This window comes from Strix uralensis, chromosome 5 (assembly GCF_047716275.1).
Source record: "Strix uralensis isolate ZFMK-TIS-50842 chromosome 5, bStrUra1, whole genome shotgun sequence".
Taxonomy (NCBI): domain Eukaryota; kingdom Metazoa; phylum Chordata; class Aves; order Strigiformes; family Strigidae; genus Strix; species Strix uralensis.
This window is the reverse complement of record NC_133976.1, coordinates 58709323-58735947: the sequence shown is the minus strand read 5'-3', so window position 1 is coordinate 58735947 and position 26625 is coordinate 58709323. Positions and strand designations below refer to the sequence as shown.

Sequence of the window (26625 nt, the reverse complement as noted above, 5' to 3'; positions counted from 1 at the left end):
TCAGGAGAAGCCGCTTTCGAATATAAGACACCTGCAAAAATCAACATGCTAGCACAGCCGCTGCTCCGAAAAGGAAAAGCAGAGAGGGGCAGCTTGCTGTGTGCTCCTCTTTCCAGGGCATGCGCACAGGCTTGTCACGCTTGGCTCTGCAGCTGGGCCACCTCAGGCACCTGCATGGTACTCGAGCTTGTGCCTGCGGGCTCACATGGAGAGGTGCAGGGTTTTGATGTGGGCTGCCACCATGGGGTTTGCATGCATGATGGCTTTTGCTGGCTAGACCATGATTCCGCACACACGCGTGCACAAAAATGTAATTGAGATTACAGAGGATCAAAACCAGACTGGGAGCTGACAAGGTCAGAGAGTTGGGGAAAAATAGGAGCACTGCACAAAGGCGGCATGGTTGCAGCATGTGCATGAGCTGTGTGATAGTCAGTGCACTGTATTTATTGCTTTTAAGTAGCATATCAAGCTCAAAGCTGTACCCAGTACAGTCCCACTGCTGCTTCCAGCATTGTATTCCAGAAATGAACTGGGGAAAAAAGTTGCTGGGAGAGTGACAAGAGCTTTTGGGGACTAATTGAGCTGAATAACTGGGGTTGTCTGGCAAAGACAGGTTTATAGAGTGGGTTGCAAATGGCTTTCAATGGGTCAACAAAAAGTGAAATTAAACTTTTTTTAAGGCTCCCCAAGACCAGGAAGAGAAGGAAGTTGAGTTGTAGTGGGAGCAGTGAAGGAGAGATGTTAAGCACGTCTCACTAGGAATTGCGAGGCTCAGGCAGGGCTTGTGCATGGCAGGTAAAGCCCAGGTTAGACAAACCTCTGTGGGGAGTGCTGAGGGTAGGGTTGACCTCCCATTGGAGCTGTGCGGGGGACACGGTGACGTTTGGCTGTCTTGGTGCTTGCAGACGAGTCTGCTGCTTCAGCAACTCTAGGGTGCACGTTAACTCACTCCTGAGGTGACACCTGCAGGGGAGCACAGGGGCAGGCCCTTGGCAGGTGGTTCGGTGGTCCCGGGGGAGATGCAGTGGAGGGGAAGGGCAGGGAAGAGGCTGAGATATGAGGGTGCAAAGTGAGGGGATGAGCTGCAGCCTGCTGCCCCCTCCCCAGTGTCACCAAAATGGGATAAAAGAACTTATCGACACCAATGTGGTGTAGATAAGCAGACACTCCTTTATTAACGGCCGGGTGCGCAGGGGAGTCGTCTCACCAACAACGCACACCTAACTCGTGTAACATGCTGACTATATTGGATACAGTAACACATATTAATCAAGTGCCATACATAAACATACTTATTCCCGTAACTCATTTTCATATTCCCACCTCTTCCTGGTCATGCGCACCCGAGTCCTGAAATGAGTCGGGAGGCTGCTTTTACGACCACCACAGACTACTGACTCAAAAGAAAGACCCCCCCCGCAATGTCCTTCACTCCAGGACTTTGGCTCACATTGCAATTTGAACACGCCTCGAGGCCCTTTCACAATACAACTCTCAAAACACCTGGCCTACAGGGCAATAAATCATCCTCACCAGACAGACTAACGATGGTGCCTCATCCAGCAGCGTAACTGGTTGGTTGGTTACCTTAAACTGAATACAACATCTCTGTGACTGCTTAAAACATTACACCTCTATCTTTTATAAAAAACGATATTTCTGTGAGATTCCATTTAATTGATTAGTCCTAATCATTTCTTATCAAAATCACCAAAAATCATCAACTCAGATTAATAACCAATCAGTATCAATCAGTCACACCAGCCCCGGGGTCGCCGAGCCCGGCCCGGCCGGGTCGATGGACCTGCCGCCCGCTGCCAGCGGCACGTGTGTGCGCGCGCCAGGGCCCCGCGCCGCCGCCAGCCACTCAGAGAGCGGTATTCAAATCGCTGGTCGGTGGCAGCCAATGAGAGGGGAGGGGCGGGGCCTCGCTCCCCGCCGTTCCCACAGCGAGCTTCATTGAGGGGCAGCTCGGCGGGCGGCCAGGTGCTGGGAGCCATAGGGAAGCTGAGGTACTGGGGGTACTGGGAGGCACTGGGAGCACTGAGCATGGCTGGCTGGCTGGCTGGCTGCATGCATGCATGCATGCATGCATGCATGCCAGAGGCCCTGAGGATCACAGCATTATCCTGGCAGGAGGTCCCAAGGGATGTGCAGAGCAATGATTTGCTCACCAGGCAGTGGGGTGCCTTGGGCTCCAGGCACAGCTGGCACTCTGCAGGCAGGGGTGGGCTGCGATGTTGGGGTGTTTGGTGGCTGCATCGCTGGCAGGTGAGTGCTTAAGCTCCTGTCCAGCATTTTGTGTGAACGAGTCAAGAAATGTGGCCCAATGCAAGGAGGAAAGCTGTAAGGTTGGTACTACTGCAGCTTGCTGTATTGCAAATGATTGCACTGACAAACAAAAGTTACAGCTTGTTTTTGGCATTGACAGTTGACCCTGGTTGTTTTGGGAGCAGCCATAGCCTTGATCAGCTGCTCTGACTCAAGTGTCCATGTTTAGGGGAGCAGTGGCATGTTCACATCAGGGATGCCGGACTCATCCCACACTGATACCCTGTCCTTCCGTTGTTGCCCTTCACAGTTTTGCAATTGACTGTCCTACAGGTCTCAGAAATTTCAGTGGGATCAACAAGCTTAGGAAGAGTCTCAGTGGGTTTCCAAATTTCCTAAGCTGCTTATAGCTATCCCTTTATGAGCAACATAGTTAAGAAGAAAGGTTTTGGTTTTGTGCCTTTTAAGCGACCTTGAAGGAAGAAAACTTCCATTAGAATAGTGGGATGGGAGCCTATATTCACAGGGACTCCCAAATTGGGGGGTGTCAGCATTCATTTCAGGGCGCAGTGCAGTGCCCCCTTCTGAAAGAGGTCCCTGCTGGAGTGTACCCTTTTATTAACTATAATGATATGGATCATACTGATCACCTTGCACCTGGATGCCCTTCAATTCCAGTATTGCCAGCTGAGAGCAGCAAACTTCAGTCTGGGAATAACATTCCTGCTTCCAAAGGAGCCTGAGGCTGGGGGACCCCAAACTCTGGTCTTCTGCTGCTTGCTGTTCCTTCCTCCTTTTCCTCCTGGCTGCCCCCTGCCAGCAGCCCAGCAGCCAAAGATCTTTATCCCTGCTATGGACAATGTCTGGTTCAGTAGATGACGTGCCCTGCATGAACTTTGAAGCCAGCACATTTGCAAGGAGCCTGTGCCAGCACTGTTTGCAAGCCGAAGGAGCTCACCAGCACTCTATCCAGGTGAGCTCCTCCATCCCACCTGGAGGCTATGAATACTTCATTAAGGACCCCTTTGTTCCATGTTGGGACCCCATGTGCCTTTGTAGAGATGGAAATCCCTAAGACAAAGGCTCAACCAGGCTTTCTAGATGTCTTTGGGTGAAAGTTGCAGGGGAGAGAGTCTTCCCAGGCATGGGAATCCATCACTGAACAGTGTCCAGACCAGAGCTGGGAGACATCTTAGCAGGGAAGGGCTGGACACAGGGTACGAGGGGCTTGATAGATCCTGGAAGGGAAAGCAGGGGTGTTGCAGGTGCAAACCTACAGGAGGGAAGAGGGGACTGGCAGAGGAGGGACCCACCCTGGATTTATCTCTGCTTGATGCCTGCTGGCATTTACAGCCTGCCTCACCTAAAATATGGTCCTGGTGGGTGGCCCTGTGGCTCTCAGCTGTTGGCTTAGAGCCAGGGCTGAGTCCTGTCCCTGGGCAGCTGCAGCGAGCTGTTCCCGGAGGGGAAGGCAGGAGTGGGATAAATCTCACAGAACTTTGGGCTCCAGATACCTTGATCCAACACAGTCCTTCGGCACAGGGCTGGACACACAAGCTGCGTGGCTGCCTCTGACCAGGCGATGGCTGGTTTCATGTTCACAGAGGGTTTCGTGTTGTTCGCTGTCCTCCAGGAGCGACTGGCCTGGCGTGATGAAATAGTAATGAGCTTCCCTCTCTCTCACCCTCTCCCTCTCTGCCCCTGGCCCCAGGCCCTCTAAGGTTACCTCAGCCCTTCATTTGCGATCTGCTCAGAGCTGTCACCTCTGAGTGAATCCCAGCACAGGCGAGATGCTAGAGGGAAAGCGGTACAGGCAGCTGGCTCCCTGGAGCCTCCCACGCTGCTGCTCATAAACCCTGCAGGTAACAGGGCTGGGGAGGATGCTGAGACACCTACAAGCTGTGACAGAGAGAGGCAGGGACTGGAGCTACAGCATTCTCTGCAAAAATCTCCCTCTTGGCTCCGTTGCCTCTCCCTGGGCTATCCGGGTGCCAAGGGAGAGCAGCTGCCAGCAGCATCAACATCGATGTGGGGGGGAAGTTTCCCTGAGCCCTCACCCACATGTGCTGTCTCTGGGATGCCTGCAGCATTCAGCTGGGCCTCTCTGGCCTCCTGAAGTAGGAGGAAAATCTGAACAGTGGGCTGGGAGAGGCGTCAAGAGCCCCAGATGCCAGGCTGCTCTTGGAGGAGGTAGAAGAAGCAGGTGTTTCTGAAGGGCAGCCTTCCTCCTCATCCTCGACATGCTGACAGCAGCATTGCACCCCCTTCTTCCTCACAGGAGCATGCCGTGGAGGTTGCAGGGTGTGATGCCAGCAGCGACACAGACCCAGGCGGGCCCTGGGACGCCCTCTGTATTTTAGCCCCGCAGTGCAAGGTATACGTGTGCGTGGGCCCAGAGGAGGAGACAGAGAGGTGAGTACCAGCCGGGAGCTGTGCTGCTCCAACGACCCCCCTCGGTGGGAAGAATGGAGGAGGGGGAGCGGGAAGCCAAGCAGGGGGAAATAAGATACCTTCTCCCTGATGCTCTGCACACCCAGTGCCTGGGAAAAAGGGCTGAGCAAACCCCATGCCATGCCCTCTAACCGGGTTCCTCTTGGTTGTCCCAGGAGAGGTCAGGGAGCCACCAAAAGAGTCTCCTTCCTCCTCACTGCCTCTAGAGCGAGGCTGGTGGTCCCAGGATGGGGTCTGCAAGCCTCTGCTCATCCAGTGGAGAGAGATGGTGTGGCTTGGGCTGCTGACGCTGCCACCCACCCCTGAGCTCTGCAGGCTGTGCTGACCACCAGCTGTCCTCTCTCCCTGCCCCACAGCTGGCACGAGAGCAGGGGATATCCCCTGCTCAGCCCTGGAGCTGAGGCTGAGCACAGAGAAACCGGCACCAACCTCAGCACCTGTGCCGAAGCCAACTCCATGCTTGCCAGGGTGAGATGCGGATCTCTCGTGGTTTGGGTTACTTTGGTCTCCCCAGCCCCTTCAGCCCTTCAACACCACTTCTGCTGGGCACATTCAGAAGGTCCCGAGATACAAGGGGGGGATCAGCTGAGACCCTTAGTCCCCACAAAGGGGTCTTTCCCCATAAAGAGCCCATGAGATTCGCACTTGGATTCCCGCATGCAGACTTTCCTATGTTATTTCTTGCCATGCCCATTGATGTTGGGCTGGGGTTATCTTATGCTCACCCAGCTCCTTTCCTGGTTCCTTTTTACCAGCATCTTTGGGCTGAATGGGCTGTAACTTCTCATATAAGCTTTTACCCCCTTTCAGCCCACAAAAGCCACTGGTCTGCATTGCAGAGATCTGCCCTGTCTTGTCTCTCAGGACAGGGAAATGACCCAGTTGTGGGACAACACTTTGGGATTGGGCAAACGGAACATGATGAGCCACATGGGCCACAAGCAGGAGGTGCGGCCACAAGCCCCGCAGGCAGACAGACCCAGGTGGGTTCAGCCCGTTCCCTCTGGATCCTGGGTGAGAACTGAGGACCAGGACTTTACGAATGAAATCTGCCCACTGAAAGCAGGTACACTTGGTTTGCTCCCGTGTGAGATCCTAGTTCTGGTTTGCTTTCCACCCAGGGATCTCTGAAGTTCACGGCAGATCTCTGTTTAAATTTAGCATCTCTTTACCCAGTTCTGGTCCCAGGAGTCATTCCACACCCCCTTGGGCACCATGCAAAGTGATGAGTCCCAGAGTCCATGACATGGCATCTCTGTGTGTGCTGACCCTGAATCATGGGTCTCGTGGGTGTTCTCTCTCTGCATGATTTGGCATACCCTCAACTTGCAGTGCTGTGTCCCAGCACTCCCACCCTTCCTGGAGGGAGTCTGGGTTTTATCTCTGCCCTCCTGGACTGTTTCTAGCTCTCCTCCGAAGACCTGTTTTGCCATGGATGTGGTGGCATCCCATGTCGCTAGTGCCTCCCCCAGTAACGGCCTTCTCCCCGTCCCAGAGCGCCATCCTGCTAGCCAGAAGCCCAAGGAGAGCTGGCCAAAGCACCGGAAAACCGACCCTCCCTGGGCGTCCACCCCACCGCGTGCCACCGCCAGCTTCTCACTGGCCCGCAGCAACCTGTTGGGTGGCGATGGGCACCTCGCCAGCTCCTGGGTTCGGGAGCGCCACAGGCACCCCAGCAGCGGGAGCGTGGAGGGGCGGCATGGGCTGGAGAGGCAGGAGTACACCGTGCTGGCAGACCTGCCCAAGCCCAGGCGCCTTGGCCAGCAGAATGCTGTTGACCGCCGTGGCTCCCGTACGCTCAGCCCCGGCCGGGTGGAGGTGGAGAAAATATTTGGATGCGAACGCAGGTGAGAAGGAATGGGTCTCCATAGTAGTCAGCAGTGGGGGATCGCCTCCCTATGCTGTCAGGGGCCCTCACCTCCGAATCACCGTGCCTCAGGGAGAGAGCAGGGCTAGATGGCAAATCTCAGCTTTCAGCTGTGCTTAAATTTCCCTTAAAGCAAGGACTGGGTTTAGGCTCAGCACCTCCCAGCCTGGGGAACCTCCCCCATTGCAGCACACAGGCAGCTGAGGCCATTGGAAAGGCGGAGCAGAGCTCTGCCACTGGAAGTGGAGGGAGCAGCCCACCCTCCTCATCCTCACAGCCACCTCCTGGAAGCTGCAGGATGTGCTGCAGAGCAGGGCAAGCTATGGAAGGGGGGAAGGAAAGAGGTGGTCCCCACTCTGAGCATCAGTAGCTCCCCAGGGATCCAAGGTCCACTGTAGGAGCTGCTCAGAAAAGGACGGGGGACGCCAAGAAGTACCCAGTTCTGGCTGGGTCTTGGCTGGAGAAGCAAAAATGGCTCCAATGTTGGTGGCACAGGGCAGGAGGGAATGTAAATGGGGACCAGGGAAGTATCCTGGGCAGGTGGGTGGGATGTGAAGGACCAGATGGAGGGAAGCTTAAGGAATAATGTGAAGAAGACATGGGTCAGGCAGCAGGACACAAAAGCTGGGGTGGTTGAAGCAATGGGGACAGGGAGAGGCTACAGTGTACACCGTGTCTGGGGCAGGCAGAGGTCTGCAGGGTCAGGCTTAATTGGAGCAGGGCTCACAGGGGCTCTGCCTCCAAGCTGAGCCTGGTGGCAGCTGGACAAACTGTGTGTGCTTGCAGGAAATCGGAGACTCTGGAGGCCTTCCAGGCGCTGGAGGAGGGCCGCGTGGACCGGCTCGATGGCAAGACCCCGGTGCCACCCAGCAAAGGCCACCTAGTTCGGAGGCAGTCCAGCCCCAGCCTGCCCAGGGAGGTGAGGCTTGGCTGCACAGAGGGAACCCATCCCAGCTCCTCAAGCTGGGTTGCTTTTGTGTCCCACATCTTCCTCTCTTTCTGCCACATGCTTCTCTCTACCATTTTCCTGCTCCCCCTTCCCTCTATTCCCAGCCCTTCCTCTACCGTGGACTGGGACTCTTGGCTCTTAAATGGCAGCAGCCCTTTCACCCTTTGGGTGCAAGAGGCTTCTCTTCAATACGGGCTGGCTCTGTGCACGGGGATGCAATAGCTGTCTGGGAACTATTTAACCAAACCATTTCCCAGCCCTAATCCTGTCTTCTTCCCACTCACCAGCATTTATTTTTTTTAAGAGGACCCTCTGCTCTCTCTCCCCTGTGTTCCTAGGGTCAGCGGCTCTCCTGGCACCTCGAGCAGCGCAGCAGAGACCCCAAGGAGCCTCTGCGTTCCCCCAGCCCGGCTCGGCACACCGAGAAGGCCAGCAGGAACCGGGGGGACCCCCTGCGCCCTGCCAGCCCCAGCTGGCTGCTGGAGAGAGGGAGCCGGAGCCCACGCTCTGCAAGTCCAGCCCACCGGTCAGAGAAGAGGGCAGGGGAGCCTGCAAGCCCTCCCTGGCTCTCAGAGAAAAGCTGGAGGAACCGAGGGGAGCCAGGCCACCCTCCGAACTTGGAGAGGGGCCGAGCCACCTGGCAGGCTGGGGGTACAGGGCAAGCCCTGGAGAGGAAGAGCCGAGGGGACTCCCTGCACCCTGCAGGCCTTGGGAAGGGTTTGGATAACAGTGGACTGAGGCAGGCAGGGCTACCACCACGGTCTCTGAGTCCCGGGAGACATACGGAGAGCACGTGGAAAAGCCAAAAGGATATCTCCCCTCCCAGGCCAGTGTGGGGAGCAGAGAAGAAACAAGCAAAGCTGGGGGAGCTGCTGCACCTCAGGGGGTCTGGGAAGCCATCTGAATGCAGCTGGAAGAGCCTCCGGGAAAAGCTGCCACCCTCCCACCCTGGGAAGGGCACTGGCAGTGACTGGAAAGGCCGAGGCAAGCCCCTGCGCCCTGTGAGCCCAACACAACCACGGGAACAGGACTGGAGGGGTCGGAGGGATGCCCACCAAGCGCAGGCGTGGGAAAAGGACTGGAAGCGCCAAGAGAAGCCCATGTGCCATGCGGACTTGATACGCCATCAGGAAAGGGACTGTAAAAGCCCCACTATATGTCCACGGCCAGATGAGAGTTGGAAAAGGCCTCAGAGTCCAGCACAGCAGCTGGAGGACGAGTGGAAGGGTCCCAAGCACACCCAAGACACAAGCAACCCAGAAAAGTCATTGGAAAGTGACTGTGGGAACAAGAAGCTTCTCATTTACCATGTGAGTAGAGCAGGAGCCAGAGGTGATGGGGACACTTCCAGGCATAAAACCGGCAAGCACAGAGTGGGTGGGTCCCCTGGGTTGCAATTCTGCACTCCCTGGCTTCCCTGGATCCTCTGCTTCTCCGTGCTGCATGCCTGGTACTGGGAGGAGGGAGGATGCTTCCTGCCCTGGCTCGTGCCAGGAGGTGAATGCTCAGATCTAGGAAACTGAGGTGTGAAGTAAACCCCCGTGGCTTTAGCTTCTGCTTTCTCCCCCTGCAGCCCCAGCTGGGTGGAGGTACCTTCCCACTCCAAAGCAGCGCCGGCTCCTCGGGAAGCCCGCAGCCACGTTCCAATGCCAGTGAGAAGCGCAACAAGGTAGGGGCCAGATAGGGGCAGCTGCCCTTCCCTGGAGGTCACTGCAGGCAGCACCTGGGTCTCCAGCACTTGATCTGAGAAGGCTTAGTGTGGCGCTGCCTTCCCGTGACCTCCTGGGCACCATGCTCACTAACATACCCCTGTCCTTCATCCTTTGCCCATTTCTCAGGTGGGAAACTGAGGCATGGAACAATTTTTAAAGCCAGAGAGAGGCAAGCAGAAGACCTGGGACTAAAATCTCAGCATAGCTGTTTTCGTTCCCTTTACTATTGCCCAGTGCTATGATGGCACTGAGGGTTTTACAGGGATGAAGCAGGCTTTAGCGGCATGAAAGAAGATACGGTCAACTGTGTTGGTGTTCCTGGAATACCAAAAATGGAGAGCGGCTTTGGAGGGCTGCAGAAAGTGTCCCTGGAGCCCATGCAGCTGGCAGCTGGGCCCAAGTCCCTGCCTCTGTCCCCCTCTGTGTGTGTCAGTTGTCTCGGCCAGGTTGTTCCCTGCTAGGGCCTGACTTTGTGCTTTATATGAGGACAAACTGCAGCTAGGCAGGAGGCTCCTAGAGGACTCTCAAACTCAAAACCGGTGACATCCCTTCCCTTGCTTCCCTGCCCCAAGCCAGAGAGGAGCCCAAAGCCCTGAGCTCCGCCTGCTCAACAGGGGCTGGTTCACCCACAGATGTGGATCTATTCCGGGTTTCTTGAGCACTGAGCTCCAGACCAGGCACCTTCGCATTGCCTTTCAGCGAGAAGCATCGCCTCGGTGTAATTGCACAGCAGAGCCTGGCATTTCGTGATGGGCAGCCCCCTGCCCCTTTTCCTTTGGGACCCTCTCTAGCAATCCCCCTTCCCGATGCCAGCTGGCTTCCCGGGGGCCCCAGAGGCCTCCCTACCACCTCTGCCAGGATTGCAAATCGCTGCTTTAGGTGTTCACTGGGGGCGGGGGGGATATAAAACCAAGCAGCTTCAGGAGCGAAGGTGAGGACCTGCCTGTGCTCACCCACATGACGGGACTGCTGAAAAAAAAACTGCCTGAAAAAACAAATAAATCCTTGCCTGAAAGAAAACCCTGCCTGGATAAGGGCTGGGCTCCCGGCGGTCAGTTGCTGGGGCAGCAGCGGCTCAGCCCGTCCCTCCCTGGGCTTCAACTTTGCCCGGGCCAGGGGGAGGGAGGGGGACGCGGCTCAGCCCCCGGACCGGTCCCGTCCCGTCCCGTCCCGTCCCGCCTCTCCCCCTCCCGTGCGCCCGGCGGCCTCGCCCGCCCCGGCGGCTCCATTGGCTGCGGGCGGCCGGGGCGGCGGCGGCTGCCTGCCATTGGCCTGCCCAGGCCCTCCCAGGAAGTTTGGGGGGTGGAAAGAAAAGTTTTTTGAGTTGGTTTGTGTTTTAGTTTTTTTTTTTTTTTTCCCCTCCTTCTCTTTCTTTTTTTTTTTTTTTTTAATTAAAAAAAAAAAAAAAAAAGCGGGGGGGAAAAGGCGCGCGGGGAGCGGGGCGGCGGCGGAGCGGGCATGGTGGGGCCGCGGAAGCCGCCCGGCCGCTGAAGCCGCCCCGCCGCCCTGGCTGCCCGCGCCCGGCCCCGCCGCCACCCTGGCCCCGGCCCCGCCGCCGGCCGCGGCGCCCCCGCCATGACGGTGAGTCGGGACCGGCCCGCGGGCTTCGGGGTTTGGCGGGGGGGGTTCGGGGGAGGGCTCCTCTACCCGTCTGCTGTCCTCCCCCTCGGCCGCGCCTTGGGGTGCCCGGCGGGACCCCGCGGGGCTGGGACGGGGCGGAGGGTCCCCAGCTGTCCGCGCCACCGCCCCGGGGTCCCTCTGCTCGCTGCCCGCCTCGGGCACCTCTGCTGCCGTGGGGGGCTCTGGCCGCACCGCGTGTCCGAGGCTGCGGCTGAGGCTTGGTGCCTCCTTGCCTCCCGTCCCCGTCGCCCCCGGGCTCCCCTCCAGGGCGCCCCGTGGCTGCTCGGTAGAGTCGCTTTGTCAGCAGCGGGCACCACCCCCCTAGGTAAGACACCCGTAACGCCGCGCCTAAGCGGAGCGGGCTGAGGCCTGCCGAGCTCACCGCACCGATGACCGCAGTCCTGTGTGGAATCCGCATGGCCCTGGGCGTGGGGAGTTCCTGCTCCCTGTGGGAACCAGATGCGGTTTTGGGGCAGGGAGCGTCCCACCCCTGGGGCGAGCCTTCCTTGGCGTGGATGTTGGCTGGCCCCAAGAGGAAGGCTGTTGAGGGGGTAACGGAGGTGACAGGCCGGGCTGCGACTGCTGGTGCTTCGTCCGGGGGCGATGAGATGGGGAGAGGCTGTCGCCCGCTTGCTTTCGCAGCACGTACAGATTCAGGAGCTGCATGCGTGCTCCAGCCTGGGAGCGGTTGTGCTTCCACCAAACTGAGCTGGAAGGTTTTTGCTTTGTGTTTTGGCCTGGGGCCTGTGCCTTGTGGAGCAGGTTCCCTTTTTGGAGGAGAGGAGACATTGTGCTTTCCGGGAGGCCGAGAGCCCTCACACCAGCTCTCGGAGGTGAGGGGAAGTAGCGCTCCAGGACCCGTGGTCCTGAGGAGCTTTTGGGAGCAGGAAGAGCGGGGGGCACAGCAATGGCAGAGGCTGGCAATGGAAGGAAGACACCTGACCGTCCCGTCTCTCCTCTTGGACACCGAGCTTTCTCAGCCTGCTGCAGCCTCTTTTCCCCTCTCCATCCCAGCGCCTCTGTACCACTCAGGAGCCATTCTTTTGCTCCCACCCCATCCCCTTTCCTTCTTTGGTGTTTACATTCTTCAGATACTTGTAGGCTGTTATCACCTCCCTTGTAGCCCTTCTTCAGCCAGAGCAGGCAGCTGCCTCTCCTTAACCTGCTGTTGTAAGCCAGTCCTTCCAGACCTCACCTATGTCCCCGGCTGCTTGGGACCCCCTCTGGTGCCTCTACCTGGCCAGTTGTGGGGCTCAACATTGTAACTGGTGGGTATGGATGCAACCAGGCAAAATTGCTGCTGCCACCTCCCAAGCCAAAGCCTCGCCATCCGCAGCCCTGCGCTGCAGAGCTGTACATTATGCCAGGAGTGCATCCTGCTGCATCCTTGTGTCTCCGGCGCCCGGATCTTCCCAGTGGTTCAGCTTTCCTGGATGTTTCCTCCTCCCAGTGCTGGGTCATTTCCTGTGGATGGGGGGTTCGGTTTGAACCCTGCTCTCTTCTCCACTGGTATCCCAAGGTCTTTATGCTGGATGAGGAAGCTGGATTTGGTTGTGGGAAGGGGGAGAAAAGTAGCTTTAAAAACTCGTGCATCAACTGATGCCTCATCCTACAGTACCAGCCCCTCTATGACAAGAATAGTTCAAAGCCAATTCCAGAGCTGCAGCTCCACATTTGGAGGTGGCAGGGAAAATGGGGCCAGCAGGGAAAACAGGAGCCCTGTGCAATTTGTCTGCTTGGGAGAAGCCCTCTGGGGGGATTTTCTGGCCCCAGCACTGTGTCAGGGGCAGCGGTTCTGGCAGGACTTTGTACTGGCTTTCCCAGCAGCGTGCATCCTGTTAACGTTCATTATTTTGACACTTAATGCTTTGTGATTGTAAATCCTCAAGAAGAAGAGACAGAACTGATCCATACAACAGCCCCAGCCAGGAGTCCTTTCGCTCCCTCTCTCCCTATATTATTTTTCCACCTTTGCAGAGCCTGCCTGGCTGTCTTCTGCTGAGTACACGTGCATCCTGGGAGAGGGGGAGGTTGCGCTTTGACGTTTCGCCTCCTTTCCTTCCCTCCCGCCGCTCCCAGTTCAGAGCCGGAGCTGAAGTCACCGGATTGGAAGGGATAACGGGAAAAAGGGTGGAGCTGTTGCCATGGGGAAAGAATTAATTTTCAGGGCAGTTTTTCAGAGTGGCACTGGGGCTGGTGGGGTGTCCAGGTCCGTGGAGATGGGGATACATGCATCCCCCTCATCTCCCAGCTGCTGGTAGCACCCATCACCGTGGTGGGGCTGAGGCATGGGAGCCCTCCCATGCCCTTTCATTCTGGTTTCCCTCTCTTCCTGGGTGGTGTGGGGCCACCCTCGGATGTTTCTGGCCAGGCCTGAAGCTGTAGCAGCTGGTGACCCTCCCCTTGGCAGGCCTCCCCGCGCCTGCTCGAACCAATAGCTGAAGCGCTGGGGTGGGCCAGCACATATTCAGCTCTTGACACCCCATAACCTTGGGTGTAACTCAAGAGCGGCAGCTCGGGGAGATGAAAGCAGGGGAAGGCTCAGCCTGGCTGGGCAGTCAGGGAGCTGGGCTTGCAGGGCAGCTGCAGCCAGATGCTGGGCTTCTTTGGGGGGTGCGGAGTGGCCCCCTGGCTTGCCAAGCCACCACTTCTCACCAGCTCAGTCTCCGGTGGTGTTGTGGTGCATGGGGATCGCTGGTGGCTTCTCTGGGGCTGGCATGTCTGGTGCAGACCACTGGGAGATCCAGCTCTGGCACCATCACCTCTCCAGCCCTGTCCTCGCCTGGTTCAGCTGCAGAAGAAGGGGCAGATCGGCAAACTTTGGCTTCCCGGGAAGAAGAGGCGTTGGGCTGAATTATTTGGTGGTGCAACTTCTCCAGAGCCAGCAGGGTTGGGAGGAGGGACCAGCTCAAGCCTGTTTGGCTGAGGGCAAAGCCAGGGAGAGCGGTTCCCCTGAGTCAGCTCTCTGGCACTCCACCTTGGGAAGGAGATAAACTGGTTGGGATGCCGCACCAGTGGCATGAGGTTAGGAGGAGGCAGGGAGTGGGGGCAAACTTCTTTCTAGCATGGGGTGATCTCGGTGAAACTCTGTTCATCCTCATCTTCCGTAGCTGTGGCTGAGGCTGGGCAGAAGGCAGGCTCTGTGGTGGAAGGGAGCAGAAGTAGCTGGGTAAGAGAGGAGCCCCCAGCATCTCAGAGAGGATTGAGTCTTGGAGAGGCTGGAGTCTCAGAGAGGATTAAGTGCTGGTTGTGACTCTGATTTAATCTCTACCCTGGGGCACATCGTTTAAAGGCAGCGTGTTTTCACAGCTGTTGAATTACCCCCTGTACTTTTTCAGTGAGGGCCATTTCGTAGAGAGCTACTCCTGTCTTTAATAAATGATTGGTGGTGAAGTAACCAGAGGGACATAGCTCTGGGGCATGGATGGCCAAGGTTTGGACAAGGTGTGCTGATTCTTTGCAACTTGCCTCAGTCTCTGAGACAAGCCCTGTCGGTGGCAGTGGAGCACTCCTTTCTGCCCGCTCTCCTTGTCCCTGCCTCCCCCTCTCTGAATAAATACCTCCGAGGCACCTTGTGGAAACCTCCCTGCTGCATATTTTCCTTTAATTTTTTTTAAAACTCTTTCCTTATCTCCTGCTTCCTCTTACAGGAACACTGCCAGCTGCTGAGAGCTAAATCCAGTTCTCCTTTGCCACCAGGTCCTACACCCCCATGAGTTTCCTAAATGCCAGGCTATTCCCACTGTCATTCTGCCACTTGGGACTCGCCTTCCACCTCCTGGCATGAAGAGCCCTTTTGTGGGTTGCTCCAAGACAGTAACCCTCTGTTTTGTACTTGTCTCTCCAGCCGGACCTCCTCAATTTCAAGAAGGGATGGATGTCCATCCTGGACGAGCTGGGAGAGGTAAGCTGGAGGCACAGGTCTGCTTCTTCCCCCAGCCCCTGCTGCTAGAGTGAGCAGCCGATTTCCTCCCCCCTTGCTGACTGAGGTTGCTCCTGATGGGAAAAGCAGTGAGAAGCCTTTGGTGGAGGTGCCTCGCTCTGTGTGCGGGCACGGAGGTTCACCCGGCACCCCTCTCCCAGCCGAGGGGTGCAAGAGGGAGCTGGAAGGGACATGGAGGAGGGGGAAGAGAAGGCCAAGAGGTCACGTCACAGAGTGTCCCTCCCTGTTCCTACACTTCCCCTGGTAACTGCCTATGCGTTTCCCTCATGTCTTTAACCTTCCCTTCCCCTGCCTGATCCGCCTGCAGTGGAAGAAACATTGGTTTGTGCTGACCGACTCGAGCCTGAGGTATTACCGGGACTCTAATGCAGAGGAGGTAAGCACAGCCAGCCTTTCTCCAGCCCTGTCTTCCTTCCCAGCCAGGGAAGAGAGGAGCACAGCCCTGGCATGACCAGTGTGCTCCTGGGAGAAGTGGCAGCATCATGTCCTCCTCAAAGGCACCAGAGGTGGCAAGCTGCTCTTTGCCAAGGGGTGATGAAGAGGATGGGTGTCTGGAGGTGGGCCGGTGGGGTGGTGAAGCCTGGGGGGGCTGTCAGTGGTGGGAGGTGAGGAGAAGGGCTGGTCCTGTGGCTGGGCATCTCTGATGCTCTCCATCCACGCTGCTGGCTGCCCCTTGGGCCACGTTGTGCTGGGGAGCTGAGACTGGCTCCTGGAGACCTGTGTGATGAAGGCAGAGGCGGCCTGCACTTTGGTTAGGGTACCAGCAGGTGGTGGGGGCTTTTTCAAAGCTGGGTTTGCACTGGTGTCCTAGCGGGTGGCTGTGCTTGCAGGTTGATGACCTCGATGGAGAAATCGACCTCCGCTCCTGCACGGATGTGACAGAGTTTGCAGTGCAGCGCAACTATGGCTTCCAAATACATGTGAGTGTCCAGCACTGCATGGACACGGAGCAGCAGCACCAAGGAACATCGGGTGGGAATGCGCACCTCCTCCCTGTGCCAAGATGCTGAGGGGCAAGCCGTGCAAACCTTTTGTCAGGATAATGGCCCAGCAAGGCTGGTTGGTGACACATGGGTGGCAGTGCAAGTGCTGCCTGCCTGCAAAGGAAGGAGGAGGACGAGGCTTTGCAGGGCTTGCCAAAGGCTGTGCTGGAGGCGGCCCAGGAGCCAAGCTAAATGCCAGGAGTGTTTATTTGACCTGTTGGCCAAGGCAGCTTCTCTAGAGCCGCAGGGAGGGAGTGGTGAGCACTGCAGATCTCAGTGTAGCCTGGCTGACCATGCTCTGAGTAACAACCTGTACCCTGGATCCAGCCCCAGTACAATCCTGTCCTTGGCTGCTTGCTGTAGCAGCAGGATGTGGCTGCTAAGGTAGCACAAAAAATGGTATTTCTGTGGGTGTGCAGTGCTGGGCATTTCATGGTCTGGGTTTCCCTGTGGCTTGCTGCTGTACCCCAGCACTGGTGCCCAGCTCCCAGCACCTGAACGGCTGGATTCCACTGTCTCACGCTTGGCCAAATGTACTGGCAAAGTTTCTTTTGCCTTTGTTTGGAGATGGTCTCATGGAGGATGTGTAACGGGCTTCCCCACAAAGAGCATGTCTCCACTCCCATCCCTTCACCTGGCCACAGGAGTCTTCGAGACAGCGGGTGGCCTCTCCAACACTCTCTGCCCCCCATGCGAGCGGGTGCCCAGGGAGCGAGTGGGAGCTGTCTGCCCCTCCACCGGGCACTGACAAGTCCTCCATCACCTCCCTGTTGCAGACGAAGGATGCCGTCTTCACCCTATCGGCGATGACCTCGGGCATCCGACGCAACTGGATCGAGGCCCTGAGGAAGAACGTGCGCCCAGTCAGTGCTCCAGATGTCACCAAGTAAGAGCTGCCCCGTGCCACTTCTCCTCTTTCCCCTCTTGCTGCCCCTCTCCCATGGCAGGCAGGGACCAGAAAGGTCCCTCTGGAAATCCAGCTGCCGCCAGATCAGCCCTGCCCTCCACTCCTCCTGAACACGGCCTGGATATACCAGCCGGTGGTAGGGTTGAGAGCTTAATGGTTCCTGCTCTTGCACCTGCTTTTTGCCTTGCCACATCAGTTTAGCCCAGTTTCTCCACCAGCATGCCTGGAACTGGGGTGAATCCTCCCCACCCCATGAAGGAACCTGTTTCCCCAAGGGATGGGATGCTACAGGCCCAGCTCTGTGCTCAGGGTGGGGTTTTGTAAGGCTGGGCTGAGCGAGGGCTGAGCCTTGGGCAATTGGCAGTGCCTCCGCTGGCATCCTTTCCCACACGGTACCTCTTCTTCACCATCTGACACTCTGGTTTCAGGCTCTCTGACTGCGATAAGGAGAACTCCTTCCGTAACTGTGTCCCCCAGAAGGGCTCACTCCGGACGGAGGAGCAGCAGCGGCCAGGCTCAGGCTCTGAGGGGAACTCGAAGGGTGGTCACTGGAAGGCGGATGGGCAGCGCCATGCCTTTGATTACGTGGAGCTGTCTCCCTTGCCACAGGACCCCGGGAATCAGGGGTCCCCTCAGAAGACGAGAGGGAGCTTGAGGATCTCCGACCGAACTCTCAAGCAAGAGGAGCTGGAGCGGGATCTGGCAGTCCGTTCGGAGGAGAGGCGTAAATGGTTTGAGACCCCCGATGGCAGGGTCCCAAACAGCGATGGCCCAGTGGGAGACTCTTCCCGCAAGGTGGGGGAGCAGGACCTCCCCACTCCCCTGCTTTCAGAGGACCAGCGGATTCGGCTGAATGAGGAGATAGAGAAGAAGTGGCTGGAGCTGGAACGCCTGCCCTTGAAGGACTCGCGGCGGGTGCCCTTGACAGCATTGCTGAACCAGACCAAGGGGGGCCATGGAGACACCAGTGAGGCGCTGAAAAAGGAGGTAAGAGAATCCCTCCTCTCTGAAACTGGGATTCTGGTGGCCCCTTAATGTGGTCCCTGGCAGCAGAAGGCTCTGCAGAAGAGCAAGGCAGAGGTGCAGGGAGATGTTAATTCTTTCTGGCTCCATTTGCCGCCCCTTGAGTGCATGGAAGCTTTTGCAGCTGGGTTGTGCAAGGCCAGAGACCTGCTCTCACATGCCTGGAGAGGTTCCACAGGCCACATTTTGGTCCAGGATAAGTTAGTTGGTGGCACTGCTTGTGTGGAGTCTGTGTTTCCCAGAGTACATCCTCAGCCTCTCTTCTCTGGCAGTTCCCAAGCCTGCAAGCGTTTCACCTGCCAGCTTTTGAAAGGAGCCATGCACTTGTCTGTCATCCCAGCTACACGTGCAGTGATGGTTTCCTCCAGCACAGATCCACCTCTGGAAGTTGGGATGTCTCCTCCCCTCCTTGCTAGTGCTTACCAGGCTGGGGCTGGCTTTGCCAATTTGGTCCCTTGGCAGGCTGCCATTCCTGTGGGAAGCAGATGTCTCTGTTGGCTGTGCATGATCCTTCCTATCTCTAAGCCCAGGGTTCAGATGTGGCACATTGTTGGGCTGTGGCACTTTTCCACCCCTGGCTGAGCACCTCTCTGCCCTCCCTGGCACAGGTCCAATCACTCCGGGTGCAGCTGGAATCCTGCCAGGCCCGAAACGAGAGCCTTCGGGAGGCGGCCAAATCCCAGGGAGACAGCCATGTGCCCCGGGGGTACATCTCACAGGTGAGCAGGGCATGGGACCCTGGGGTCGCTCCCAGTCCCAAACTGGAAAATGCTGGGACTCAGCTCATTGCTGAGCAGGTATTGCTAATCGTTGGGTTGCCATGGTGACCCTAACTGGGCCCACTTGTAATTAATATTAATGACATAAAGGCTGGTGCATGTTGCTTGGCCTTAAAGGGACCAGAGTATAAACAGGAAGGAGGAGGAGAGTTAGGAGAGGGGTGCAGGATCTGTGCCCCACTTTGTGTTTGGGCATGATGCTGGCCTGGGCTGGAGGGGTGAGCCATTCCCCAGCTCGGGAGGGGGTCAGCAGCTTTCTGCCAAGCTGCTCGCACATTCCCTGGCAGTTTGCAGCTTGCCACATATGGTTCTTGATAACAGGGACTCCTGAATCCCTTGTTAAACGAACTCTGTCAGGCCCTGGGGATCTCCTGTCCCTGCCAGAGCCGCCTGAGCCCTGAAGGTCACTTTGACAGTGCAGTGTGTTTGTTTGCTGGGACGGCATGTGGGAAAGCCCACAAATCAGAGTTTGGTCACGCTTTCAGCCTCTCGTTTATCTTTATTTATTTTCCTTGCCATGGACTTGTCCAAAGCAAGAGGGGTCACATCCTGCAGGGATTTCCTGGGGGGAGGCTGCTGTTCCACCACGCTGTGGGGATTTCAGGATGTGCCCTACGTGTTGAAAGATGCCGGGAGGGAAGGAGGTGGAGCTGGCAAAGCCTGTTGGCAGGTTAGCTGTACCTAGCCCAGATAAAGAAACCCACAAGTCCCATGGTGTCCAGCCCAGCCAGTTACCAGTTGCTCTGTCATCTTGATTTAATATTTACAGCTCACAGGCCTCTTTATGGTCAAGGAAAGCAGGAGTGGAGAGGAATGGCACCTTATCTTCCTAATAACTTGGTCCAAAAGGCCAACATTTCACATCTGAGGCCAAACTTGGCTTTTCCCCAAGGGGTTTATTCTCTCTCAGTCTGCCAAGGTTTGCAGCTGGACAGATGCATGGACAGATCACCAAACTGATCCCTCGCTTTTTCCTCTCCTTGTTCAATCTGTGAAGCTTCCCAGCTTTCCTCATCTCAGTAGGGAGGAGTAGCCAGCAAGAACTTGTATTCCCACAACGTGTTGCAGTGCCCTTTATATCAGTCTTTGCCTTAGTACTGGGGGAAGAAATGGGATGGCAAGGAGCTGTTGGGGGATGTGATGGCTTCCTGTCTCTCTACTGATGTCTCAGAGGTCCTGGCTTTTTAAAATAATACTCTGGCGTGGCTTGGTGGTGAACAAATCCTTCCTGAGGGGCTTGGGGTGGTGCTGCCAGCGTCTGGAGGGAGAGCAAAGGTGTAGCTCCAAGGTGGGAATTGCTTTGCTTTGCTGTAACACCAGTTAACCACAGCACTCAGCACTGAAAGAACCATCCCCTTGGTCTCAGAGTTGTCAGAAAGGAGGGCAAGCTATGTGAGGAGGATCCCTGACCATTAGGCTTTGGGGAGGGCTCTTTGGCAGCCTCCATAGGGCCACAGGGCAGTGGAGGGTGTCACTTTTCAGAAGAGGCTCAGTTTTCATTGATGCCGGTGGATGATGCTTCATTTAAAAGGCAGATAGCCAGATGTGGTTCCCGCTGTTGATCTCCTCCAGCCAGGCAGTGCAGCCTGGTGGAGGGTCTCGACTGGGGTGTCGGGTGCATTATTCCCAGCTCTTGGCCCAAGAGGGACATTCCTCTCCTGCTGCTTCAGTTTTAAGAAGAGCAGGAGGAACGTTTCTTCCTTGGCAAAGCACGAGGGGGTTGCAAGATTTGTGGCCTTGACAAATGGTTGTGTTCGGTGGTAAAAGTGCCACCTCACTTTCATAAGGAAAAGACACTCCTGGGAAGTGGTCTCACTTCTCTCAGAATGGCCCTGGGCTCGGGTGAGATTTGCAAAGGCAGACATCAGCCCGACCAGGTGCCTGTCCTGGCCCAAGCCCTTCCTCCTGCCCTCCTAGTCCCTCACCCCTCCTTTCCCTGGCACGGCAGGAGGCCTGCGAGCGCAGCCTGGCTGAGATGGAGTCGTCTCACCAGCAAGTGATGGAAGAGCTCCAGAGGCATCACCAGCGGGAGCTGGAGCGGCTTCGGCAGGAGAAGGAGCGGCTCCTGGCAGAGGAGGCAGCAGCAACAGCAGCAGGTAGGAGTGAACATCAAGCTGTGCCTCTGCTCACGTGGGTCCTTCCCACCTCTCCCAAACGTCTCTTGCCAGAAACCAGTCATCCCAGTCACCTGGAGCCACGCTGCTGACCCTACTGGTGTGAGGCTGATGCTCCTTGGAGCATGAGCTTGATGCTCCTTGGACCTGTGCTGCGGGGGCTGTTTGGGCTGGGGAGGATGGGGTGGTAAAGATGCCATGGGAAATGGGATCTTGCCTCTGTGGATGGGTGGGGGGGGGCCAGCACCTTCTTGTAGGCAGGCAGGGCTGGCAGAGGTGGCAGGGAGCTCCCACTCTGCCCTGTGTTAGTCTCCTTAACAGCATTTGCTGCATTGGGGATGCTCCTGGTACATGGAGAAGGTGGGGGATGCCTTGAGGGCAGAAGGGAAGGAGAGGGAATCTGCAAAGACAGGGCTGGGAGCCTGCAGTGGCAAGAGCTCAGCCGGTTCCCTGGCGTGGTTTCCCCAGATGTGCTGGAACTGGCACAGCCTGATCCCCCGTCTCCTGTTGTCCCCCTCTGCAGCCATTGAGGCACTGAAGAAAGCCCACCGGGAGGAGATGAATAAGGAGCTGGGCAGGACACGAAGCTTCCAGAAGTGCAGTTCAGTCTCAGATGCCCTCCAGAAGCAGCACCAGTAAGAAACCACCTCTCCCTCTCCCCTTGCCCCATGCTGCCACCCTATGCCAGTGTCACCGAACCCCGTCTGTGGCCGTAGCCCCAGCTGTCCCTCCTGCCCCCTCCCCAGCTCCCTCTCCGGGGGCGGTGGGTGCCCGGCAGTGACTGCCAGGGCTGCTGGAGCTGTAGGGCAGAGAGGTTTATTCCCTGCTTGGCTGTTTCCCCTACAGCACCTCTGTTTTCCCTATAGCTTCTTCCCTCTATTTTCTTTACAGAAAGCTCCTCCATTTCTCCTGCATGGCTTGAAGCTCCTAGAATCACCATACTCGTGTGCAGGAGGGTGGGAACGGAAGCCTTGGTCCACAGGGAACATTATTTTGTGCCAATGACTGAAGTGGGCAGAGGCTGCCCATGGCAGGGGGGAAGGTGATGCCAGTGGCCAGGGGCCGGCAAGGGTTGCGGGGCAGCAATGAGCCAGTGTCTCTTTGGCAGGTTGGACATGGATTCCCTGAAGCGGGAGCTGCAGGTGCTTTCTGAGCGATATTCCCAAAAGTGCCTGGAAATTGGAGAGCTCACCCAGAAGGCAGAGGAGCGGGAACAGACACTACAGCGGTGTCAGCAGGAAGGGAAGGAGCTCCTCCGGAAAAACCAGGCAAGAGAAGGGCTTTCCCTGCCAGCAGAGACTGTGGAGCATGTTCCTCCTTCGCACAGCACAGCCCCTCTGTTAAAACTCCCCTGCTTGTTCGTATTTCTTCCCTTCTGAGATTTTATCATCAGAAAGAAAAAAAATTAAGAGTTAGAGGCTGTAGATGGGCTTGTCTTAACTATGGTGTTAAATATGGCGAGTGTATTCTGCTGCTTGTAGGTGCTGCCGTCGCCTATGGACAGGGAGTAGGGCTGGCATGAAGATGGAGGGGTCGGGACAGTAGAGAGGCCTGTGCCATGGCTACTCTGACATCTTTTGGTTTTGCCTGCAGGAGCTGCAGACCCGCCTCTCAGATGAGATTGCGAAGCTGCGAAGCTTTATTTCATCGCGGGGCTCTGGGGACCGGTCCCTGCACAACAACGAGCGGAGCTCCTGCGAGCTGGAGGTACGGGAGTCCTCCCCCGGGCTGCCCCACTGCCTCCATCCCCACCCCGTGCTGGAGGGTGTCCTCCTCGTGGTGGTTTTGGCTTAGAGCGGGTGGGAGGGGGGTGCCTGATGGAGCAGCGGGGCTGGTGCAGGAAGGAGGTACGCAAGCTTCCCCTCTGCCACTCTCCTGGGGCGCTCGTGTCATTTCCTGCCCCAGCCCTCCTGGCCCTTCCTTCCTTTTCCATCGCTGCGCTTGCGCCGGGGCCCTCCCGCCTTTCCGAGGCAATGGCTCTTGAGTCACCTCTGGTTCATCTCCCCCCTTCCTGGCCCAGGTTCTGCTGCGGGTGAAGGAGAATGAGCTCCAGTATCTAAAGAAAGAGGTGCAGTGCCTCCGGGAGGAGCTGCAGATGATGCAAAAGGTCAGTGTTTTCTGGGAGCCGTTGGGAAAGCAGCAGGAGAGGGGAGGGAGCGGAGCACCAGGGCCACATGTGAGCACAGTTCAGCTGGGTTTGATGGGATGCTCAGACCAAACGCTCTTTGTTTGGCCTCTATCGCTCCTGAGCACATAGCAGCCACGTGCTCCAAGCTGGCATCAACTTATCTTGTACAAGGGAAATACCATGGAGACTTTGCTGCTGGTTTCCCCAGATATATGTTCATAAAAGTGCGGACAAGCCAGGAGCCCTTTTTTCCCAGGTGGGAAGCCCAGATGAAGCCTGCCCAGCACTCTGCTTCCCCAGCCACCTTCTCTTTGCCTAGTTGTCCCCTTACTGTGTGGACATGTTTTCTTGGGCACCGTTGCTGGGTGTGCTGCTCCCTCCGCTGGCAGCAGCTCCTTTGGAGGGATTTGCAAAGACCCCTGCCAAAGGGGAACCTGAAAGAGGCTTTGAGAATCAGTGATGCTCCAGGAGTTTAGAGCTTTCTCACTTAGACTTTTTGCCACATAAATGGCTAGGACCAGCCCTTTTAGTGGCCTGCAACTCTGGTGGGGTTTATTTTTCCCACACGACTGGCCCAAATGCACACAAGCCATGGTAAAGCCCCCATCGCCTCCTCAATGTGATGCTGCAGATCCCTGCTGCTGCAGGACCAGCAACTCTGCCTTCCTCCATAGCCCAGGGTTTGGGAAGTGCTATTTCCATCCTCTTCTTCTGAATGATTTCTGCATGGCCTGGATTGGGATGGGCTTCAAACCTGGGGCTAGGTCTCCCCTCCTCACTTCCTGGCCCTTCTCCTGCTGGGCTCACCTTGCTGCCCCCCTCCTTAGTACCAGCCCTAAAACCTGCTGATGCCCTTCCCTCCCCTGGCAGGATAAGAGATTTGCCTCAGGGAAATACCAAGACGTCTATGCAGAGCTGAATCACATCAAGGTGCGTTCGGAGCGAGAGATCGAGCAGCTGAAGGAGCACCTGCGCCTGGCCATGGCCGCTCTGCAGGAGAAGGAGTCGCTGTGCAACAGCGTCGGTGAATAACGGTAAGCGCCAGGGATGCTGTGAGCACCTGTGGGTGCAGGTGGCTGAGACCAACTGCCCTGCTTTGAGAGGGGGATGGAAGCTGCCAGTTCCTGCTCCACTCAGTGCTGAAACTTTAGGCTTAGACTCTTCCTTCTCTGCTTCTTGAATTCTCTCGTCCTGCCCTCCTGTTGTCCCTGATGTTGTCTCGAGGTCCCAGCCCCTTTCTCACCGTGCTGCTCTTGAAGCTCCTGCAGCCAGCACCAAGTGCTGCTCAACCATGCTGAAGATGGGAGCCAGCCACATGCTGGCCTTTACCCCGTGGTTTGGGTGGCAGCAGGGGGGCAGCTACACGCTACCCACATAGGTGATGTTTCTGCTGCGTTCGCCTTTGAAGCGGTTTCCCTGTCGAAGCATGGAAATTTTAGGTCTGCATCAAAGCAGCCCTGACTAGACCCAGCCCTCCTCCCACGCTTGCCTGGGGGCATCGCGGCTGGGGAGGGAAGCAGGGTGACAGGAATGGGGGTGTCCCCTTGTCTGAAGCGATTCTGCTTCTTGCTTGGATGCCGTGGCCATTGGGATTAGGGTCACCCTGCTCCGCCAGTGCTTGCTGGTGGGCGCCGAGATGAGTGGGTCTGTAGAAGGACACCAGATGCCACCTTCCCAGGGAGCAGAAGGGACGGCATTTCTGCGCTCAGTGGAGTCTTTCTAAACCATTTCTGGTTTTGTGTCTCTCTAGGTCTGCTCTTCATTTGTTTATCTGTTCTTGTTTTGTATTTGCTCCATTCCTCACTTGTGGGGAGGGGGAGGTTGAATCCCATCCATATCGTCTTGGCAAGGAATCACACCCCCCCCAACCTTCTCAATCCCCTTCCAAAGCTTTTTTGATGAACCCCTTTTGCCTGCATACCTGAGCACGTTGTTTGGACTGGCTCCTTACATGCACCTTCTTCAGGATTTTTTATGTGAAAGTTATATTTTATAGAGGAATTTTTTCCCCCTGCGAGAAGAAGGGGAAGAGGGGGGAAAAACTTACTACATCACCAGCATTTTCTAACCTGAAAAAGAGAATCTGGTTTCCCCCCCCGGCCCCAGCCCTGTTGCTCCCGGCCACACAGCCACCTTGGGCACATACTCCCTCTCTTCCAAATGTCTCCATGGCCCCCCTGGGATGTACGTCGAGGACCATGCTCCCCCTCCCGTGCCACCCCCAGGGACCTGTGGAGAAGACATGCAAGCCATTGGAGGGAGCCGCCGGGGCAGTCTGCCATGGATGTGCTTGCCCGGGACTTTTGAAAGAGGAGACCTTGGCAAGAGTCCGCATGATCGAGTTCTCTCCGTGACTGTCCTTTGGCTCCTTCAAGAACCAGAATTGGCAGGAGCCCAGAGCCACGGGGCTTCTCCTTTCCAGAGAAGAGGAGCTGTGAGGCTGCTACTGCACCCACCAGAGCCAACCTTCCCCAAGGTGGCAGCTGCTGCTGCTCTGCTTCACCCTTCAACTTTTAACTTAATAAAATCTTCCCCTTTCGCTGAGAAAAATGTGTTCATTGAGGGAAATGTGTCCCAAACCCAGTGTGGCGGCAGTGGGGGGCCATTTTTCCAGGTTTCTGTGTGATTTTGGGGCATCCTGACCTGTCTCTTTTCTCCCTCTGGATTTGGGGAGGGAAAGGCAGCAGGAGCAACCCCAGACCCTGGCCGGAGAGTGAGAGGAGCCCTGTAGTGCTGTTATCCAGCTCTCTGCTCCACCTTTGGGTTTCGGGGAGTAAATAAACCGCTTCACCACAGCGCTCTGAAAATCCCACATGGATCCTCAGCCCCATGGAGGAAGAGCTGAGCCTGGGCTGTGTGAGTAAATCCAGTATTGCGGGGGGGCAAATGGCACTGCAAATTCGTGGCAGAGTAAACAGATCCTGGAGGAGATCAGAGGGATCTCAAATGCTTTTCTTCTCCTGTTTTTGGGTGAAGCACATTGTTTTTTTTGGCAGGATGGAGGACCTGGGGGTGACTGCTCCTCGTTCAGCCCTATCCCAATGTAAATGTGAGCTGTTGCTCTGCAGAGGCTGCTGGCAATTACGGAAGAGGGCTTGTGCCAGGGCTGGAGGTGCCATCTGAAGAAGGGAAGACAAAAGGTTCAAGGAGGACCCTTGGAGGTGACAGGCATCAGCTGGGAGTCTGGAAGACTGCAAGACAAGAGGGTGGGAGCAGGGCACAAGGACACTGTGGCATCTGCAATGGGGGGAGTTAGGGCAGTGTGCCTTCACTCAGCCTGTGATAATCTTGCTGTGGTAGCAGTGGCCCCTGGGGCAGGGGGGTGCAGGCAAATTCAGACCTGCTCCTCCATGAGCACGGCTGTGGCTACTGCTTTCCTTAGGTAAGGCAAGCTGCTTTGTAAGTCACAAATTCCAGTAAAACTGGACTGCAGGCTTTCGTCACGAACATGAGGCCCTTGGGTAACCCAGCGGATGGTGCAAGAGGGTGGGTGCTGAGCCAGGGCTTGCTCTAGCTGATGCTTGGCCTCCTGCCTAGAAACCCTTCCTGTCCCTGTGCTGCCCAAGGTCCAGGCTTTTCCCTCTGCCTCCCAGCAGGACATGGCTGTTGCTATCGAGTTTGGGATGGGGTGAGCATTCAGCACACCTGGGGCTGAGATGGGAAGGGAGGCAAGAGTCAATAGAGCAGCTCAGGGCAGCTGCTTCCAGGCTCCAGGGCTTGGTCTTACCATTGGCAATTTGTAGGGACCAAGAAAGGAGGAAAAAAAGTGGGGTTCAGGACACGGTGTTGTGGACTGGGGGGTGTGTGCATGGCTTTTAGAAAAAAACACCACTGAAACAACAGTCTGTGTGGTTGTACTTACTCCTGGGGGAGGA

General features: G+C 56.8%; 2 protein-coding genes across 10 annotated transcripts; both read left to right on the top strand.

Moving 5' to 3' along the window:
* Window positions 1-1997: 1997 nt before the first annotated feature.
* On the top strand, window positions 1998-10638 carry LOC141944524 (uncharacterized). Of its 5 annotated transcripts, none has more exons than XM_074871202.1 (5): window positions 1998-2015; window positions 4553-5791; window positions 6221-6572; window positions 7379-7511; window positions 7880-9174. In XM_074871202.1, exons 2-5 carry the CDS (start codon window positions 5599-5601, stop codon window positions 9062-9064), a joined length of 1863 nt encoding a protein of 620 aa, XP_074727303.1. In that variant the 5' UTR covers window positions 1998-2015; window positions 4553-5598; the 3' UTR covers window positions 9065-9174. The 5 variants fall into 5 exon arrangements, with proteins under 5 accessions (XP_074727303.1, XP_074727302.1, XP_074727304.1 ...); XM_074871201.1 differs by lacking the exon at window positions 1998-2015 and adding an exon at window positions 3116-3247; XM_074871203.1 differs by lacking the exon at window positions 1998-2015 and having other exon boundaries at window positions 3909-5791; window positions 7880-8851; window positions 9115-10638.
* A 59-nt stretch (window positions 10639-10697) lies between these two features.
* Window positions 10698-26590, top strand: TRIOBP (TRIO and F-actin binding protein). 5 transcript variants are annotated; one of them, XM_074871198.1, is made up of 14 exons: window positions 10698-10834; window positions 14721-14777; window positions 15124-15192; window positions 15647-15736; window positions 16576-16685; window positions 17135-17693; window positions 18338-18448; window positions 20457-20604; window positions 21146-21257; window positions 21731-21890; window positions 22216-22329; window positions 22643-22729; window positions 23621-23784; window positions 24501-25300. In XM_074871198.1, the coding sequence occupies exons 1-13, from the start codon at window positions 10829-10831 to the stop codon at window positions 23780-23782; spliced, it is 1785 nt and encodes a 594-aa protein (XP_074727299.1). In that variant the 5' UTR covers window positions 10698-10828; the 3' UTR covers window positions 23783-23784; window positions 24501-25300. The 5 variants fall into 5 exon arrangements, with proteins under 5 accessions (XP_074727299.1, XP_074727296.1, XP_074727297.1 ...); XM_074871195.1 differs by lacking the exons at window positions 10698-10834; window positions 24501-25300 and adding exons at window positions 11240-11433; window positions 25747-26590; XM_074871196.1 differs by lacking the exon at window positions 10698-10834 and adding an exon at window positions 11242-11424.
* Window positions 26591-26625: the final 35 nt, after the last annotated feature.

Coding starts and splice junctions, on each gene's coding strand:
- LOC141944524 (XM_074871202.1), top strand. CDS start 5,599: ATGACCCAGTTGTGGGACAACACTTTGGGATTGGGCAAACGGAACATG. Junction 6,573..7,378: donor ATATTTGGATGCGAACGCAG/GTGAGAAGGAAT, acceptor GTGTGCTTGCAG/GAAATCGGAGACTCTGGAGG. Junction 7,512..7,879: donor GCCCCAGCCTGCCCAGGGAG/GTGAGGCTTGGC, acceptor CTGTGTTCCTAG/GGTCAGCGGCTCTCCTGGCA.
- TRIOBP (XM_074871195.1), top strand. CDS start 11,263: ATGACCGCAGTCCTGTGTGGAATCCGCATGGCCCTGGGCGTGGGGAGT. Junction 18,449..20,456: donor CCCGGGGGTACATCTCACAG/GTGAGCAGGGCA, acceptor CTGGCACGGCAG/GAGGCCTGCGAGCGCAGCCT. Junction 20,605..21,145: donor GGCAGCAGCAACAGCAGCAG/GTAGGAGTGAAC, acceptor CCCCCTCTGCAG/CCATTGAGGCACTGAAGAAA.